We start from the raw sequence: 21,050 nt of genomic DNA, 5'->3' as shown, positions 1-21,050 counted from the left end.
TCACAGTGCCACCAGATCTTCTGATCTTTATAGTTGGGTATGGGCCATAAGAATTTGCCTTCACCTTAAAGGGGTTGTTAAGGCAAAAAATGGACAATTCTTTTAAAGTTTATATAAGCTGGAGCAGTGAAAAAAATAAACAAAAATGTATACTCACCTGTCCCTGTTGCTCTTGTGTCCTCCCGCTCCTCCCAGTTCATCTGCTATGGTGTTGTGCTACAGTCACTGATTGGCTTCAACAGTCATGTGACCACTGAGGCCAATCAGCAAAGGGCCTGAATGTCACTAGCTGTGACCTCACGGGTCCTCTTTCACAACACCAGAAGAGACCCGGGAGATCAGACAAACCGAGAGGCTTGGGAGGACACCAGAGGAACGGGGACAGTTGAGTATGTTTTTTTTCCCACTGCCCCCAGCAGATTTAAACTTTAAAAGTTTTGCCTGAACAACCCCTTTAAGGTCACAGATCTGAAAGACAAATACAGATTGCAGGTCCCGGACGCTATTTGGGCATGACTGGCTTAAAATAAAACATTAATGCTATAGAATTTATTTAAACCAATGTAAACATAAACCACCACAGTCAATAGAACAGCGCAGGAAGTGCCACATTATCATGGCTATGGCGGAATGATGGATCATACAATAGAAATATTTTGACTCATCACGTCTCAGAATTTTTTAGAAATGAAGAAACACTTTCTGTAAGCAAAACATTTTTTTGCTGATAACGAGATGCACCTTTAGGTCTGATGAATGAACCTGCAAAAAAAAGGCAACAGTATTAAAAATTCCCTTTTGGATACATTTTTGAAACTCTTTGACTACATTGGTAGCGATTTATTAGTTATTTCTGTCAGAATAATTATAAATATCTAATAGTTCTAAATATACTTTTTACAGTGCAAGTTCTCCCTTTGTGGTCATGGCCAATTTTCCTTTTTAGCTGTATTTACTCCTTGTCTAATTAAAAAAACTAATGGGGGGGCGCAAGTGGGATAAAAGGGTTCTGCTGGTGCGTGTGCATTTCCACTAGTGTCTAGAGTGCTCAAATGTTGGGTACAGTATATTATTATTACAGTGTCTTGTGCCTGTGACATCCTCCTATTAAGCCCTTACAAGCCTGATGGGCTATTTAAGCTCTGTAATGTCAGAAGGGTGGTGTCAGGCAGGGGGCTTGATTCAGAGCACCAATCAGAGGCAACCAGTATCATTTCTCAGAATCAAACCCTTTGTCTGCTCTACCTGACATCGCCTAAAACTAACAGCATTGATTGCTCAGGGATGGTGGGGACAACAGAAAAAATTCCAAGTGTGCCAGAATCAGTGAAGCAGAACATATTATATGATACAAATAGGCTGGGTTCATGCCTGCACCCAGTTTCTGCCTGGGGATTATGTTCCCCATTCCGAATTAAAAATATGGAGAGAAAATTCATGCAAACACTACTTTTCTCTCTCATTCTCTGGCCTTTTCGGGCAAAAACCCAGTGGACCTCATTATAGTCTATGGACCCGCTGATTTCCAAAGATAACTGCTTTTTTAAATTGATGATGTTTCTGTTTGGGGGTCCCTGAACGGACCCCTAAAATGGAAACCTGAGCACAGGTGTGAACCTAGTGTAAGGCAATTGTTTTTTTTTATATGCATCTTTATAATACATTAACAATAAATTCATTGTAAAGGTGGAAATAGCATTTATCATACAGTACGTAATGAAGATACAAAATAATGCCTGACTATTCCTTACCTCCTCATAACTGGTCTGAATGCCGTCCTTAGTAAGTCATTGTCTTCCATAAAACTGGATTGTCTATATTCAGAAATGTCTTTGTTTGTCTTCATTGACCTTTCAGTCCCTGCATATAGAAAAAGTCAGCACTGTAATTTTATCAGCTGGCTGATGCAAAGGAAATGTCTGACTGTGACTTCCATGTCGCTCCCCTCTGAAAGGTGTTGTCTATAATAAAACAAGTAAATAGCTAAGGTATTTTCATTCTGCTCAACAGGATCATCAAAGGGGTTTCCTATTATATTAAAAATACACCAGATTTCCATATATATCTAAATGACAATTAGGTGATGCAGTTTTGTTTTGATGCTGAAGGGGCTTGTTGTTTCTGGGATTGTCAACGTAATAGACTTGAGTTCCAATGATTCTCTTCTATTTGCCCAAACATCATCTCTATTTTTAGCTGGCTTCATGTCCCTTTATAACAATTTGTACAGTAGTGTTGCAATTATGGCCCATCTTCTATGCTATTATTTTGCTTACTGAATGTATAGTACTTGCTGCCCAGTATGTACAACACAATCTTTTCAGAGATAAGGAAGGAGTGGGAGAGCCAAAGAGCAGAGGAGATAAAATACATATTATATATGACTTCCCATATACCAAGAAGGGGGATCGGAGAGATAACCATGAGTTTAGAGCATGAGATGTCATGTAAATAGTAGATAACATCCAGGAGCATGATTATGAGACTGCATGTCACACTGACTTACAAAGGTACAATAGTAAGTGGGGAAGTGCATATAAACTTGAGATGAGTAAACCATTTTGTAATGTATTTGAACTTTTTGTCTTCCAATTTACATGAATTAGCTAAAATGGTGCCTGGATGTAACAACATAGAGAAAGCATAGAAGACAGTTCACATGAACTCCGGGGCAGGTAGACTTCCCCATACTAACATGCAAACAGCCCTCATAACAGGAGACAACCAGTCATGAAGTTCATAGGTTTGATAGGTATTATAAAAAGCCAAGGCAGGAAAAGAAGGTATCTATTTTGTGGAGAGACATGATACATATAGAAACATATAGGAGATATTAAATACAAATGCACAGAAAATATAATGTGGGAAAGTGTAGTGTCTGTGTCAGGAAGGACTGGAGAAGAAGACTCTGATTTTATAGAGTAAGATATGAGAGGGGAGTCACTCCGTCTGTCAGTCAGCAAAGGCTGTGTCAGTGACTTTGCTCCTGTATTGTGAGACCTTAGCCCAAGGTGCAGTCAACATGTAATTCTCCATCCCTTTTTAAGCAAAGGAAAATTAAAAAAAAAAAAAAAAAAGGAAACCCACTTGCATTACCAAGGGCCATTCTCTGTGACAAGGATACTTTTTACTATGATGTAAAATGTAATATAATGGGTTATCGATTCTAGATTTTAAGGACACATTGATCCAGGGTTTTTATACTGACTGCCAGATTGGAGTCGGGAAAGAATTTTTTTCCCCCTAAATTGGGGCAATTGGCATGAGCCTCATGTTTTTTTTTTTTTTGCCTTCCTCTGGATCAACACTGTAGGGATTGTAGGGTTATAGGTTTGACTTGATGGACTAATGTTTTTATCCAACATCATCTACTATGTAATAATATGTTCGTACAACAGAATGTACCGTATATACTCGAGTATAAGCCGACCCGAATATAAGCCGAGGCCCCTAATTTTACTACAAAAAAATTGGAAAACTTATTGACTCGAGTATAAGCCTAGGGGGGGCGAAATGCAGCAGCTACTGGAAAATTTCAAAAATTAAAATGCTCAGAGTTTTTGGGTGCAGTAGTTGCTGGGTGCTGGGAAAGGGGAGGGGGTGTTTTGGTTGTATGTCTGCCCCTTCTCTGAGCTTGAGGACTGAGGACTTTTTTTTCCCCCACTGGGAATTCAGCCTGGCTGAATATAGGGTATCTGCGGTGCTCCTATTAACCCCTGCAGATACCCTATATTCAGTAGACCGGGCACTTTCAGACACAGGGATACCTAATGTGTTTGTGTTTCACAGTAATTTTCTAATTTTATATGTATTCTAGGGAAAGGAGTGATTTAGAACTTTTTTAAAATTTTTTATAATATATTTTTTAAAGCTTTTTTTTTCACTATTTTATGGGAGATCCTATACATTACTATTGTGGCTGGCTGTGCTGAAAAACTAGGCTTATATTCGAGTATATACGGTAAGCTATATCAAATCCACCAAAAATATTACCTGTAACTACTTCTAGTCTCCCTAGACACCCCGTCCTTTTATCCTTTTATTGCTAATGATACATTTCTGTATGTAAGCAGTTTGTACATGTGTAAAGATCAAATACAAAGAAAAAGATATAAAGTAGCTCACCCTTATCGTCCTTTATGGTATCAAGATTGGTGCACGACCCTATTCTCCTTGACTCACTGGAGTGGATTTGTACAAAATAGTTTCTTCAAAACCGCAGCTTTGATGTAAGGGTCCGCAACTCAGAACTTTTTTTTAAAACAACTTCTTTATTTCATCTTCTTAAAAAATCAGTTCGCCACCTTAGGCTGAGGCACACATTCATAGACAACACATAGTGAAGTCTTCACTATGTGTTGTCTATGAATGTGTGCCTCAGCCTAAGGTGGCGAACTGATTTTTTAAGAAGATGAAATAAAGAAGTTGTTTTAAAAAAAAGTTCTGAGTTGCGGACCCTTACATCAAAGCTGCGGTTTTGAAGAAACTATTATGTGTAAAGATCCTACACAAAATAAAGGCAGGAGGGGTATTACCAAAATGTAAGACTCTGCATTATTGTGATGTAATTTGGACAAAGTACTTGTTTCTGGTATACACAGAAGAGTGATGGACTTGAAGGAGAAAACTATCATTTTCCCCAAATTTTCCCTTTTCAATTATTTCAAACTTAAAACCTTCTGCCACCTTCAACAAGTCCAGTTCAAATAAATAAAATAATAGGTGCTTTCCCATTGATTATAACACAGTTGTAATTTTTTCTCTAGCCTCACTGTTCCTGAGCAATTAATGCTCTTAATTTTGGTGCCTGATATGATATTTTGGCTCTGTACTGTCAGGAGGGCGGTGTCAGGTAGAGCAGACAAGGGGTGTGATTCTGAGCTCTGACACTGGCTGCCTTTCATTGGAGCTCTGAATCACCCCCTCCCCCCAACCTCGGCTGACACCGCCCTTCTGACATTACAGAGCTTAAATAGCACATCAGGAACCAAAACTACCTGCACTTGTCACTTGGGAATGGTGGAGGATAGAGAAAACATCCTGACTGTGCTGGAATTAGTAGAGCAACACCTATTAACAGAAGGTAAGAACTTGAATTGTAGAAGGTGGTAAAAGGTCCTCTTTAAGAAAAGAATGAACACCACTTTGGTTGCAGTCCTTCACCAAAATCTGATCTGCAGCGCAAAACAGAAAAATAAATTTGACAAAAATATTCATCCTTTGAATGTGTCATTCCAAAACGTGAAATTTTGCTGTGGATATTTTTTGTACATGGAAGATTATTCTTCAAAATACTTTTTGGTCAGGACTGAAACAGATGTGTAACCTCATATTCATGAATATTGGTAAGGCAATATGGACATATACAGCTAGTATGTCCATATACACAAATAAAGGTGTAACTCTGATGTGGTCATGGCAATGCGCAGTTTTACCAGTTGGCCAAGTTTTTAACCGGTTAAGGACCAGGCCCAAAAGTATGTTAAAGACCAGGCCTTTTTTTTCAAAACTGACATGTGTCACTTTAAATGGCAATAACTTTGAGACGGTTTAACTTACACAAATGATTTTGAGATTGTTTTTTTCGTAACACATTATACTTCATGTTAGTGGTAAATATTAATCAATATTTTTGTATTTATTTATAAAAAAACTAGGAAATTTGATGGAAATTTGGAAAAAATTGCAATTTTCAAAATGTGAAATTCTCTGCTTTTCAGGCAGATAGTCATACCACCCAAATACATGAATAAATATTATCTCCCATATCTCTGCTTTATATCGGCATCATCTTTTGATTGTCTTTTAATTTATTTTGGACATTACAAGGCTTACAAGTGTAACAGCGATTTTCTAGATTTGCAAGAAAATTCTCCAAACCAATTTTTTAGGGACCGCTTCAGTTCTGTAAGGAATTATAAAGGCCTATATAATAGAAACCCCCATAAATCACCCCATTTTCAAAACTACACCCCTCAAATTATTCAAAACAGCATTTGGGATGTTTGTTAACCCTTTAAGTTTTTCATAAGAATAAACATAATATGGAAGTGAAATTTAGACATTTCATTTTTTTTCATTAATACATTCATTTAGACCTAAAATTAACACATTCACAAAGGGTTAAAGGAGAAAATGCATCTCACATTTTGTTATGCAATTTCTCCCGTGCACAGAAATACCCCACATGTGGGCGTAAACTGATTTTTGGGTACACAGCAGTGCATGGAAGGGAAGGAGCGACACTGGGTGTGTGAACAGCAGATTTTGCTGGAATAATTTTCAGGCACCATGCCTCATTTGCAGAGCCCCTAGAGTACCAAAACAATGGAAACCCTCCAAAAGTGACCCCATTTTAGAATCTACACCCCTCACAGAATTCATCAAGGGGTATAGTCAGCATTTTGACCCTACAGTTGTTCCACAGATTTTACTAACATTGGGATGTGTAAATGAAAAATTACTAAAATGTCACTTTATCCCCAAAGTTTTAATTTTCACAAGGGGATAAAGGAGTAAAAGCCTCCCACAGTTTGTTAAACAATTTCTCCTGAACACGGCAATACCCCATATGTGGCCATAGTATGCTGTATGGGTACATTGCGGGGTTCAGAATGGAAGGAGCGCTATTTTGCTTTTGGATGGCAGATTTTGCTGGAATTTTTTTTAGCTGCCATGTCGCATTAGCAGAGCCCCTAGAGTACCAATACAGTGGAAACCCCCTAAAAGTGACCCCATTTTGGAAACTACACCCCCCACAGAACATATGAAAGGGTATAGTGAGCATTTTGACCCTACAGCTGTTTCACAGATTTTATTAACATTGGGGCATGAAAATGAAAAATTACTTTTTTTTCCAATAAACTGTCAATTTAGCCCCAAATTTTTCATTTTCACAAGAGGATAAAGGGGAAAAAGCTCCATAAAGTTCGTTAAACAATTTCTCCTGAACACGGAAATGCCCCATATGTGGTAATAATCTGCTGTATGGGAACATGGCGGGGCTCAGAATGGAAAGAGCGCTATTTGGCTTTTGAAGGACAGATTTTGCTGGAATATTTTTCAAGTCCCATGTCGCATTTGCAGAGCCCCTAAAGTACCAATACAGTGGAAACCCCCTAAAAGTGACCCCATTTTGGAAACTACACCCCTCATAGAATTTATCTAGGGGTTTGGTGAGCATTTTGGCCTCACAGCTGTTTCACAGATTTTATTAACATTGGGACGTAAAAATGAAAAATTTCTTTTTTTTCATAATGTATCGTCCATTTAGCGCCATATTTTTAATTTTGCAAGTAGTTAAAGAATTAAAAGCCCCCCACAGTTTGTTACAAATTTTCTCCTGAACACGGCAATACCCCATATGTGGCCATAATCTGCTGTATGGGTACATGGTGAGGCTCAGAATGGAAAGAGAGGTATTTGGATTTTGGAGGGCAGATGTGGCTGGAATAGTTTTGAGGGGCCATGTCACATTTGCTGAGCCCCTAAAGTACCAATACAATGGAAACCCCTCAAAAGTGACCCCATTTTATAAACTACACCTGTCATGGAATGAATCAAGGGGTATTATCATTTTGTGCCTAAAATGCTTCCAAAAAATGAATGTCTAAAATGAAAATTGAAATTTTGAAAGAAATATGCCATTTCGGTGCCCAATACGTTGCACCCACTTTGTGTTGTCAGAGACCTGCACTCCTAAAACTATTAAGGGGCCATCCCGAGGGGCAAAAAAATATATATGTGGGTGTAAACTGCTGCTTGGGTACACAGCAGGGCTCAGAAGGGAAGGAGCACTGCGCTTTTTAGCTTTTGGGGTACAGATTTAGAGGGACTTTCTGGGGGCCATGTTCCTTTTGGAGAGACCTGGAGGTAACTGTAAACCCCATTTTGTAGGGGCAAGTTTAGGGTCTCTGCAAAAGTGTCATGGCATCCAAAAACCAAACCATCTGTGCTCCAAAAACCCAATAACCCTTCTGTGTCCGTCTGTGCCCTAATATCAGTTTATAACCACTTATGACATTACGTACGTTATCCCGGGTACACCAGTGTCATACATGTGCCCTAATATCAGTTTATACCCACATATGACATTACGTCCGTTATCTCGGGTACACCAGTGTCATACATGTGTCATAAACTGTAGTTTGGGCACACAGCAGGGCGCAGAAGGGAAGGAGCTCTATTTTGGTTTCTGGAGCACAGTTTGGTTTTTGGACGTCACTTTTGCAAAGCCCCTGAATTGTCAATAAAGTGGAATCTGCAGACATGTCACCCTATTTTGGACACTAGCCCACTGATGGGATTTATCAAATGGAGTAGCGAGAATTTTTAACCCTTGAGTGTTGCATTTATTTAGTTTCCAGAAATGAAATCGCAACTGATAATGAGAAGTTAAAAATGAAAAATTTCCAGAGATTCACCATTTCAGTACCCGATATGTTGTGCCCAACTTATGTCAGCAGAGACACTCCAAAAACTGGTAAGCGGGTGGTATCCCGGGCACAACAGCTTTCAGAGCGTTCATCTCTGATAGAAGTCGGACACAACATATTACGCACTGAAATGACGGGTTCCTGGAAAAATGGTCATTTTCACCTCTCACAATCAGCTTCGTATTCATTTATGGATAATAAGTTATAGCAAAACTTGGGGGTTAAAAATGCTGTCTGTACCCCTGGATAAATCCTTCAGGGGTGTAGTTTCCAAAATAGGGTCTCATATCAGGGGATTCCATTTTACTGGCGTTTCAGCTGTGCAAAAGTGTCATGGCATCCAAAAACCAAACCGTCTGCGCTCCAAAAACCCAATAACCCTTCTTCCCTTCTGTGTCTGGCTGTGCCCTAATATCAGTTTATTCCCACATATGACATTACGTCCGTTATCCGGGGTACACCAGTGTCATACATGTGGCATAAACTGCAGTTTGGGCGCACAGCAGGGCGCAGAAGGGAAGGAGCGCGATGAGGCTTTTGGAGTACAGATTCAGATGTTTGGTATCTGGACGCCATGTCATGTTTGTAGAGCCTGTAAGGTACCAGAAAAGTGGATTCCCCAAAGGAGTGACCCCATTTTGAAAACTGCACCCCTCAAAGAATTTCTCAGGGGGTGTAGTGAGTATTAGTATCCGGACGTGACTGCACGGCGGATGGCGAAGAGGGAATATATAAGCGGTGTGGAAAACATTGCAGACACCAAATTCCCTACTATGTCCCAGTAGCTCCTATGATTGGGGGAGTCACTCTGGGGGTCACTCTGGGGGTCACTTCTGGTGTCTGTTCCCTCATAAGCTGTAAATCTGGGGTGTCCCCTGATATTCGCTCACACTGCTTATATATTCCCTTCCTGACGCCGCCAGTTGTATTCTAATAATTTGGCGATTTTGGGGTTTTTTGTCTTCACATTGGTAGATGCTATATTTTCTTTATTCTTTTGGTGACGTGGCCATATAAGGGCTTGTTGTTTGCGGGATGAGATGTATTTTGTAATGACACCATTTTTGGGTGCCTACAACATACTGAATACATTTTATTAACTCTTTCTTGCTGGATTTAAAAAAAAAAAAATCAATCCTGGCATTGAGTTGTACCCTTTAAATTTTGCGCCATGCAGCGTACAGTATAAGTAACATGTAGCCTTTATTCTGTGGGTCAGTACGGTTACGGCGATACCTCATTTATAGTATTTTTTTATGCGATACTAATTCTGCAGAACAAAAACACATTTGGGGACATAAATCAGTGATTTTTGCATCGCCATCTTCTGAGAGGCGTAACATTTTTATTTTTCGGTTGACAGTGTTGGTTGAGGGCTTATTTTTTGCGGGACAACCTGCGCTTTTTATTGGTACTGTTGTGGGGTGCATATGATTTTTTGATCACTTTTTATAGCATATTTTGTAAGGTGATATGGAGAAAAATGATTACTTCCGGCGGGTTTTTTCCGTTTTTTTTTTCAGATGTACACCGTATACATTAAATATTATTTCAGTTTTATTGTACAGGTTGTTACGGACGCGGCGATACCAAATATGCATTGTTTTTATACATACCTTTTTTTATATAATTCATTTTGTATAGAGAAAAAGGGATTTTTGGGCTTTATAACTTTATTACTTTTTTCATACACTTTATTTTTTTTAACTTTTTTTTTTTTTTTAACTTTTTCATGTGTCCATTTAGGACACTTGAATCAGTTGATGCTTTGATGAAAGCACCAACTGATTCTGTATAGTAGCTTGCAAGACACGAGCAGGACATGAGCCTGCTCGTGTCCTGCAAGCTGCAGAGGAAGTGAGACACATCGCTCACTTCCTCCATCGGTCGGCAGGATCAACCAGGTATGTGGGGGCTCCGGTAGTCTGGGGTCACTGGCCAGACCCCAGACTACCTTCTACTGACATCGGCACCCCCCGATCTCGCCGCGGGGGGTGCCGATCACCTTCAATCTGCGGCGGATCCCTTTCGATCGCGCCGTGATGTTTCACGGCAGGATCGAAAGGGTTAAAACGTTCAGTCGGAACTGAGTCCGACTGAACGTTGTTGAGGGGGTGGTTAGGTGTCAGTAACACCTAACCCCTGCCCTCCCCCCGCCCCACCCCCTGCCTAGTGAGTCTCTGAAGACCGGCCGTAAATTTACTATCGGCTGGTCTTAGAGAATTTACGGCCAGCGGTCCTTAACCGGTTAAATACATTTTTAACGGCCATTTTGTTTTGCTGGTGCTGATGACCAGTGGTCTCTATTAGAGATGAGCAAATAGTATTTGATCAAATACTAGTATTCTATCGAATAGTAGTATTCGACCAAAAACCTCCATTTGTATAGTTATTGGTGTACTCAGTCAAATACCACGCGGAAAGGTGGGAAATATTTGTTTCCCCTCCAACCTCCCCTGGCACTTTTTTTTTTAAACACCAATGTCTATGGAGGGGAGGTATTCGATCGAATATACTCGCTCATCTCTAGTCTCTATGCATATCCTCACCCATAGAGGGAGTAGTGTTCATCACATTACTAAAAGCCCTTAAAGGGGGTTGTCCCATAACAAGGATCCTATCTATACTGCTTGTTAATGTGGATTTAAGACTTTTCCTAAATACACTGCTTCAGCAAAACTGCTTTGTTTTTCTACTATCTTAATTTATTCACTTCATTGTTGACACTGAGTTTCTATGGCCCTTGGGATTATCTGCTCAAATGTCAAGTGATGTAGCTGCCTGCTCTCAGGGGGGAGGGAGATGGGGCTAAGTGCACGGGAGCAAGCCTGTGTCTGTAGCTGTTCCCGTGTCTGCACCACACATGTGACCTAGCTTCCTGCTCTCAGATAAAGGAGGGGGGGGGGGAAATGAGTGCTGCTTTCTTATATAAAACAGTCTAAATCCTAGTGGGTTAAAGGACCTGGTCCCTCTGCTCACTAAGATTTAGCTTTCTTATATAGAGCAGGCCAAAAGCTAGTGGGCAGAAGGACCTGGTCCCTTAGCCCACTAGGATTTAACCGACTCTATATAGAACAAGCTAAATCCAAGTGTTATAGGACCTTTGATGACATCACAGGCCCTTCAGACATCCCTTAGGATCACGCTTATGTGGTGGGCGGAGCTACACGGTAATTTGAGGGCGGAGCTAAACTGGAGGTAGTCAGACAGTATGGATTTGCACATGAAACCCCACCCACCAATTGACCTCGAAAACCAGGAAGAAAGAAGTCTTTGCAGCAGCGAAGACTGGTGAGCAAGGAACATGGGAATATCCCTTTAAGGCTAAATGTATAGTAGTTGTGATTCAATAACATTCTGCTTTCTTTTCTTACAGAAACAACTTTAACAAAGCTGTAGATGTGGATCTATAGAAGGCATCATAAGGTTGACATGTAAAAGGCTGCAGTTTTCATGTTAAAGCTCATTTTTTCTGCAATGTGTAGATCAGATTAACTAAAATCTCATCCACTTTGCTGCTATTGTAAAATGCAGCATTTTTGCAACAATCAAAAACACTGTATTTCTGCAATGTGGGGCTTTAGCCTAACACCCAGGAAACATAAAAGATAAATGGCACAACAATAAATTTTAAGAGAAGGTGCCCAAAATGGTTATTTTCTGCAGAATGCGGGCATTTAGTAGACCAAACATGTTAGAGAAGAGTTCATTCGATTATTAATCTAGTACAGATGTAGCAACCATTGACGTGAATCTGATAACTTATATATTAGCAGCCTTATATATTATTACAAAATGAATTGAAAAAAAAATTGAAAAAGTCACAAAAGAGTTTGCAACTGTTTATTGAAATTGTAAAGAGTCAAGTTAAAGTTTACTACATCTGTACACATTTGATAATGAAAATCTCTCTAAGCTTTTATGTCCTCATAGAGGGTTTGAATAGCTTTTATAGTTAGACAGAAGTGAAGATACCTTCCACTCCAGGGGAATATTCACATGACTCTCCCAATACAGGGTATGGACAGCTGAGTTGAAATGACTGTAAGTTGAATGTTGAAGTTCTATAAACTTTAGCTGACTGGGACATTTCTTCAAAAGAACATTCGGTGTGAGTTTGAGTCTTTATACTATGCAAGGATCTTGTCTCACTGCACAAGCCATGAGTCGAGTGTCTTCTTCGCACAAAGAGACAGTCTGGGCTCACTGGCCTACTGTCACCACTTTCAGTGTCCACACTAATGGTGGCACCTGCTGTGTGAGCCAAAGACCAGATTCTAGGTTTTTCAATGTTCTCACAACTTACTATGTGTTCGCTGTATCCTTGGAAGCTTTTTTTCCCCACCATCAGTCCCAAAAAATCCTCTGTATTGTCTTTATTGCACGGATTGCTGGCTGCATTGTAGTTTTGGGGCAAAATGCTTTCACTAGTTCCTGAAGCAAACAAGTTGGATCTGGCCAGTTCATGACAATCCAGATTTTTGTCTTCATTCTGTAAGGTGTTTGTCTCGTCCTCAGTGTCCTCCAATTCACTTTGCTTCATCTCTTTCTCATTTTTGAATATTTTTTCCTCTGAAACATAGTGAAGTATGAACATGTAACCAACATATCATATAACACAAGTGCTATACTAGTAGAATGGCTTGTCGTGTGCGCGATCTTTAACTTTGTAAGTAGTGGGGTTTTTTTTAAGTTTCATTGCAGAAATACCTCAATATAACAGCAAGATATATAAATCTGTACATATTGTTCTAGAGGATCTCCAGAATGGTCATTGGTATTTCTCCCACTAGTCCTAGGAGAGAAGCACAGAGTGGTGAGGGGCTTATAGAACTGTCCCCCATCACTCATAAGAGTGTGTATCAGGACGCTTCTCTGAGAAGCAGATGGAAAGCCTTTGCCCATCCTAAAGGATATCCTTGTTTCTTTCTCTGAATACAGTTTCTTCTGTGCACTTTTGGCAAAACTTCATGTGTTATCCATGTAGTTTTACAGCACTGTATGTATTATATTTGTACTATGACAACACTGTATGTATTATATCTATACTATAACAACACTGTATATGTTATCCATGTAGTTTTACAGCACTGTATGTATTAGGGGGCATTAACACTTGCCCCTGCGTCCGCCCACTTGGTTTCCATCCTGTTCCCCAGAGAAACTTCATAGGGGGCGGCTTCCCGGCGGTAAGTTTTAAAATCCATTCATTTGAATGGGTTTTAAAAGCAAATTGCCGGTGTCCGTATGTAACATGTCCGACTTTGAATGAATGGGTTTTAAAACTGATTCCAGGAAACCATCCCCTATGCAGTTTCTTTGGGGAATAGAACTGAGACCTGGCGAGTGGACACAGGTATAAGTGTGAATGCCCCCTTATATTTGTACTGTGAAAACACTGAGTGTACTTTTTAAGAAAAGACCTATGGAATAGATCTAAGAAATAATGATACACTTTTCTTGCTCAGGCCTATCTTACTGTATAAGGTGGGCAATCTAAATTTTACTATGCAGTGTATGCATAACCCATATATTAACGAGCAGGAGCTATATGCAGATTCTTTTGATACTCCCAAGAGCAGTGTGGCGTTTTCACTATGCTGAGGGTAAGTAACTTGTAGCAGTAAAGGGATTTGAGGGCTGCTTCTTCAGTGATCTAATATTGATGGGCTATATTAAGGATAGGCTATTCATGTAAGAGTCCTGGACAATCCCTTTAATGCTACAAGCTACTGCTATATCATATTCTACTTCATGTTGGTAAATGTTTATATTACCTGCACTGTCACTCTCTGCACTGTATTCATCTGTATCCCTCTTTTCTTCTTTACTTTCATCTCCAGGCTTATTTTTTGGTGACCAGGTCATCTTATTTTCCTTTTTTAACCTCCTTCTGGCATTAGCAAACCAAGTAGACACTTGTGTAAGTGTCATCTTTGTAATAATCGCCAACATAATTTTTTCACCTTTTGTTGGATAGGGATTTTTTCTGTGCTCATATAACCAGGTCTTAAGGGTACTTGTGGTCTCCCTGGTGGCGTTTTTCCGTCTTGTAGAGACGGTAAGATCCAGCGTTCCAAACCTTTCAACAGATAAATATTTAAGAAACTGTATTAGACTTATTCTCATTGAACTGACATATAAAATTCAGTTTTCTTTAGACATATTTCAGCAGGTATGCCCATCAAACCAGTTTCCAAAAAAAAAAAAAGGAATTTATCTTTAATTCCACAAGCCCTGATTCTAAACAATGAACAAAAATATAATTTCTTGTAAAGTGTAAACTGTTGACAGATGCAAAAACAAAAAAAAAATCGAGTCCATAGCCGTGCAATCTCTATACAGATAAACATTAGGTATCTGATCCTACATGGCATTATTATTGATTTGGGAGTCCCATAAACAGCAAAAAATGAAAAGAAAATAAAAAATAAAAAAATTGCACATTCTATTAATTATATATATCTAGAAAATACAGGTGCCTTAAAATAGTACCAGTAAAAACTTTAACCTATCCCACAAAATTTTAATCCATCATATGGTTAGTTTGATGCCAGTTGGATGTGGTGACATAAAAATTATTATTATTTTTTTTTTTTGCATAAAAGCTTATAATAAAAAAGTACTACAATGTAAAAACAGAATTAATACTTATTTGGTATTGGTAGATTTGTTCTGAAACAAAGAATAAAGTTTATGGTTCCCACCCAAACCCTCCCCAAAAAAAGAACAACAGTGTCATAGTGTTCTATTCATCCCCGTACATAATAGTAATGTGTGTACAATAGTAATGTGTGTATAATTTATTGATTATGTACATGAGGAGTAATACTATTACTGCCCATTATATGACCTGCAGTTTGCAATTTTTAGAATTTTCATCTCTAACTCTCACTTGTCTGTAAGCTAATAGGTGGGTATTATCTGTCAAGATGGCTCCCATAAACAGCACATATAAAACTCAGGATACACTGCCCTATAGCTCACTCAGAAACAGTGGCAGCATGCATGACATTATAGAGAAGTCCTGAACAGTATTGATGTTAATGAAACACTCTGATGAGACAGAAAACCTTCTGGTAGCTGCAGCATCATCATCTCTGTGTCTCTGAGTGAGTTGACAGTTCATCTTGGGAAACTAACGGATTCAACAGATGGAACAGTTTAGAAATGGGAGGGAAGGGAAAAATAGAGATTTGTGTTTAGGAAGAAGCGCTTTTTTCTGATAACATAAATTGCAACGTTCCATATATTCAACTATAGTATTGATTTATGCAAAGTTTATGGAATTAAAGGGGTTGTCCCATAGCAAGGATCCTATCTATACTGCTAGTTTATGTGGATTTAAGACGTTTTCTTAATACACTGCTTTATCAAAACTGCTTTGGCCGATATCTTAATTTTATTCAATTCATTGTTTACATGTGTTTCTATGACCATGGGCCCCGGAACACTGGCTTATCTGCTCAGTCTCTCAGTGATGTAGCTGCCTGCTCTCAGGGGGGGAGGGAGGGGCTGAGTGCTGGGAGCAGCTCTGAGCTGTGTATGTTGATAAGTAACAGAGCTCCTCAGATAGGGGAGGGGAGAGGTGAGAGCTCTCTCCTGCTCTTCCACTTATCAGCCGGTTTAATTGAATTTGGCTGATAATGGATGAGATAGGAAGTCCGGTACCTCTGTATGTATTACAAACTGACTTAAATCCAGCTCTGCTACATCAGCTTTTACATCAGCTCCATACTGTGGTAATTCATTTACAACCAATCCCTCATTACTGACTGCAAACATAGCAGATAGCAGAGCAAGTGAAACCCCGCCCATCAATGTGCTGAGAAAACCAGGAAGTGAAGAGAGCACAACAGCCTGCAAGTTGGTGAACAAGCGTTATGGGAATACCCCTTTAATTAAAAAGAGGCTTATGGGGTTAAAATGGACTATAGTCAGTCTAGAGCCATTAAGCAGACCTAGGTGTTTCCATGGTAGCAGACAAACATCCTGTTTAGTCTGATCTTGCAGCCCACCCACCAAATTTATATAGAGGACAGTGGGGAAGAAATGTGACTAATGTATCAGTATTACAGAGGACGTCTCAGCACTCCCGACATGTCTATCCTGGTAAATTCCTCTGTTTCCCATGCAATATCAATGCTAAGTTCTACGTTTCTTTCTGCTATTTCTCCTTGAAATGTACAAATAAATTGACAACTGGGTGTTACCATTTCAGTTCTCAATAGGATTGTCCTAAGGCAGTCTGTATGGCACAGTACAGAGTTCTAAGAAAAGCAGCTCCAGAATTATTAGATTAATCTGACATGTCAGTAGAGCCGACAGGTCTCCTTTAACTAATAGAAAGTAATCGTGTAACTTCTGGCGTTCCTGACATTTTACGGTAATTTCCGGCATCATTTCTGACTGACAATAAGAACACATTGCGGATCAGTGCGCCTCCCTGTTGTGGAATGAGAGGATGAGACATTACTGGGGACCTGCTGGATCTTCTGGGAGATCTGCTGCAGAGGATGGTATTGCTGTGGATTATGATAAAGATTTCACTAGCTGGCTGCTTGGCTCTTCTTTATTCTTCTTGATTCATTATTTCCAGACATATCATATTTATTAAGTGGAGCTCTGGCAGATAAAGGTGGATCTTCGTCAGTCTCAATTATTAGCATTTGCAGTCTTTGTACACCATCTAGTGGGCACTTGTGGGTATGATCTCAGTGGGTTATACAATTAGACCACTACTTATTTGCAGGGAGTATGCCTTAGATGTGTACTATATGATTTTGTGCCTACAATTCTATAATGCTTGTTGGTATACATGTATACCCTGTGGGCAGATTAGTAAAAATGTTTTTAAGATTTTGTCATTGTACTGTATCGAAAGGTTTTCAATTGCAGCGTATATATACATATACTGTATGCCAAGTATTCATAAGAGAGTAATTATAATTCATTGATTATCAATTCCTAATATTGGCAGTATTGGCAGAATATATGACTATATAATGAACTCAAAAATCCTTTCATTAAGAAGTGAATACTTTTGCAGGAATGTGCAATTGTGTATTCTTAATTCAGATACATAGATAGATACTAATGGTAGACACACTCACATATATATATATATATAGCAAAGAAATATAATGGATAAAGTACTAGTAAAATAGATAAACTGATATAAAATAGAAAGATAACGCAGAGATAGAAAGATAAATTGAAAAGATCATCACAGCAGAAGGATCATACATATGTATTCATTTTAGATAGATGGATTTAACAATCTAAGTGTAGTTGAACGATTGTGAAATTCTTGTAATTCTCCCTAATATAGTCTGAGAAATAAACCAGTAAGAAATGTCACAGAGCGCAATAATTCTACATTAGCATTCTACCAAGTAAAAGGTCTTGCCTAGTTGATAAGATTACAAACATTTTCGCTGTTATAAGCTTGCTTTGGGATTCATCATATGTAGCGATGGTCCCTTGGAATTGGAGGGTTTGATGTCTGTTGCAGCATCACAGACAGAACATTAGTTATTCTTATTGATCAAAGAGAATGTTACCTGTCGTACTGGTACTGCCCCAAGGAGTGATCATATGGATAGTATGCAGCAGGCTGAGCGATCCCTGGATGCAGAGAGCTGGTGCCATCCTTCATTTCATACTGTGAGGTCTGGAATATATATATATGGGAAAAAAGAAAGGAATTAGCTAGAACATGAATATCCCTTATGTAGCTGAAATATTAAATCTCATATGACTGGTAGAAGTCAAAACACTTCAATGGGCATTTTTTCTTACATTGAAATATTACATTGAAATTTACATGAAATTATTGCACAAATTGTTTAAGTTTTCAACAAGAGTTAAAATTCCAATTAAGAGTTATTTAAGGCGTGACCTTATTTATTTTATTTTTTTAGGTGGATTCATATCTATCTATCTCCTATCTATCTATCTATCTATCTATCTATCTATCTATCTATCTATCTCTATTTATCTATCATCTATTTATCTATCTATCTATCTATCTATCTATCTATCTATCTATCTATCTATCCATGACACTGAAAACTGTGTTACTCACCAAAGTCGAATACAAGGATGCCGGGTCAGAACTGCAAGGAAGATAACCAGTATAGCCTGACGTGGCGGTGGTATACTGGGGGCTATACACTCCTAGAGCTGCACTGAGATCAGTCCTTGTGCTGACCAGCAGTCTGTTCTCATAAGAAGGGCAGCAGATGGTAGGGGTCTGGGCAGAAGTAGCAGAGACCTCAGGCAGAGATCTAGATACCGAGGAATCATAACACATTGTACTCGGATTTGCAGAAACCAAAAACTGCAAACAAAACATATGATATAATAAAAATGAAAAAATGATGACAATCAAGTATACAAAACATTATATAATATATCGGCCAAATATGCATAAAATGATACAGATGTTAATAGATTTTCTTACTAAGATTTGCCACATTATCTGGTCACAGTCTCTTTTATATTATGTGCTGACATGTTTCTGACCTGTCACTATTTATAAATGATCCCAACTCACAAATGTGGTGAAAAACTAAGTGATGAATTGTTACAAACTGATCCAAGTTAATGCTGCATTTAAATCTAATCTGTATGTTTATATACTATTGAGACGTAATACAAATACACAGTATTATATTAAACATTATTAATGTATAAATATTATAATTTTAAATATAAAAAAAAATACAAAACTTCAATTCGTGTTGATGCAGAGCTGCTGTGTACAAGAATGAATGTATGAGAGGGCAGTGCTGTCACTTACCTGAGAGTTGCCGTTGTATGGATATCCAAACTGAGAGAATGACATGTCTGCTCCTGATTTTTTTATTACCATAGACAATAGTTTACCCGCAGATGAGTGGTAACCAAGGCGGAATCAGATGCACATCCCAAGCCCAGGCTTTTTACTTAATTATATATGATTGCACTTAAGAAGAACAGCATCTTCAGCATGCAGGACAATGCTACAAAGAGATTAGGCTTCCTGTCAGAATAATAAATCAGGAAAGATGGCTTTAGCAGACAAGAGTTAAAAAAAGATGAATAAATCTTGCTAGATATGAAGACAGCTTGTTGTATTATTTGCTTATCTATAGTTCTTTAGCATTCATCCATGGAAGAGGAGGAAAATGACGTCACAGTAATCCCAAAGCCCAGGACGGGATAGGATCCCAATCATATTCTGCATCTTTCCAGATACAGAGCAAAATTGTTTCAGATTGTTTTAACCCATTGGGTTCCAGCAAGGTAATTGGTCTGCATTTATATGACACCCTTATTATATTTTTGTTACCAGTTGTTGTCCTCCTTTTAGTAACTTCATCAAGAAAATGACACGATTTGTAGAGATGACATTTATACGGCTTCAAAATCCTAAAAGTACTTAATCCTGGGCTGGTTTTTAACCCTTAGTGTTGGATTGGAATTGAGATTTATCTATTACATAGTGCCAGGGGTGCCGCTTGCCTAAGGTGCAGGTGGAAATGTTTTATTTGACACATTTGACTTGGCATTTTCACATCTTCCTCAGTAATGGTTCTGTATTCCCTATAATTAATTTGTCCTAGGGATTGCATTGTCTGGATACAATGCTACTATATTGCTTTATTCTCTCATGAAATATTCATCTGTGTTCATTATAAAAAAAGATGAAGTGCATGGAAAATCTAAACACACAATAAAGCAATTTATCTAGGAATTACAGACTATATATATATATATATATATATATATATATATATATATATATATTAACATATTAATATAGAATCAGGGAACGCTTTCATTAAGATATGATATATCATATCATATTGTCACTTTCTTATATTTGCCAAGGACTTTTATATCCTCCTTAAAACTGTCCTGCATTTGCTGGATTTCACATCAATCTTAGCATGTCCCGATCCCAAAAAGTGGATGTGACCAGCAAAACTCCACCCATAACTCTAAAAACAAAAAAACTCCACCCATCTGTTTTAGATGTGATCCCCAGCAGATAGTTAATCTACATAACTATGCAATAGCAGTAATTCCATAAAATCTAAATATTTTTTATTAGATAATAATTTGGCGGTACATAATAATATGGATATTTATTCAGTAGAACCTCAACAAAAACAGGAATAATCCATACAACATGAGAATGTCACTAAGCAAAAAAAACAAAAAACATTCTGGTCCTGAAACCCTAAAGAGGTTAAATCGAAATTGTGTAATTTGCAATAATCAGGACAAATGATTCACTTTATAGAATATCTATAGAGCACATCCGAGAACAATGCCACTTCTTGTGGACACAAGATCTTCAATATCTTCCTGCTTAATTAATTAGAAAAAGTTCTCCGCTTCCCCTATAAAACATAAAAGTTGCCCTACCTGACACTTCGCTTCAGTTTTGACAGGTCAGTTGCGGAGTGATTGATGACTGCCAAGAGACCAATCTGCCTAATACCACTGCTAGGTAATTGCCTCAATTAAGTAATGAAAATGTCCTTGTTTTACGCCGTGTTCAGGCTACAAGGGGCTCTCCGCAGGCAGGGAAATAGAAAACTACTCATTCCTGACCATTTTCAG

General features: G+C 38.5%; 1 protein-coding gene across 1 annotated transcript; it reads right to left on the bottom strand.

Annotated features, from left to right (window-relative positions):
* Positions 1–546: 546 nt before the first annotated feature.
* Positions 547–19,445, bottom strand: IRX6 (iroquois homeobox 6). The gene is made up of 7 exons (XM_075280576.1): positions 19,240–19,445; positions 18,523–18,777; positions 17,999–18,108; positions 14,213–14,517; positions 12,411–13,007; positions 1,752–1,860; positions 547–762 (listed from the first exon to the last, which is right to left on the bottom strand). Exons 1-7 carry the CDS (start codon positions 19,309–19,311, stop codon positions 744–746), a joined length of 1,467 nt encoding a protein of 488 aa, XP_075136677.1. The 5' UTR covers positions 19,312–19,445; the 3' UTR covers positions 547–743.
* Between the last annotated feature and the right edge of the window lie 1,605 nt (positions 19,446–21,050).

Source organism: Leptodactylus fuscus, chromosome 7, assembly GCF_031893055.1.
Source record: "Leptodactylus fuscus isolate aLepFus1 chromosome 7, aLepFus1.hap2, whole genome shotgun sequence".
NCBI lineage: Eukaryota > Metazoa > Chordata > Amphibia > Anura > Leptodactylidae > Leptodactylus > Leptodactylus fuscus.
This window is presented reverse-complemented; position numbering and strand designations above follow the sequence as displayed.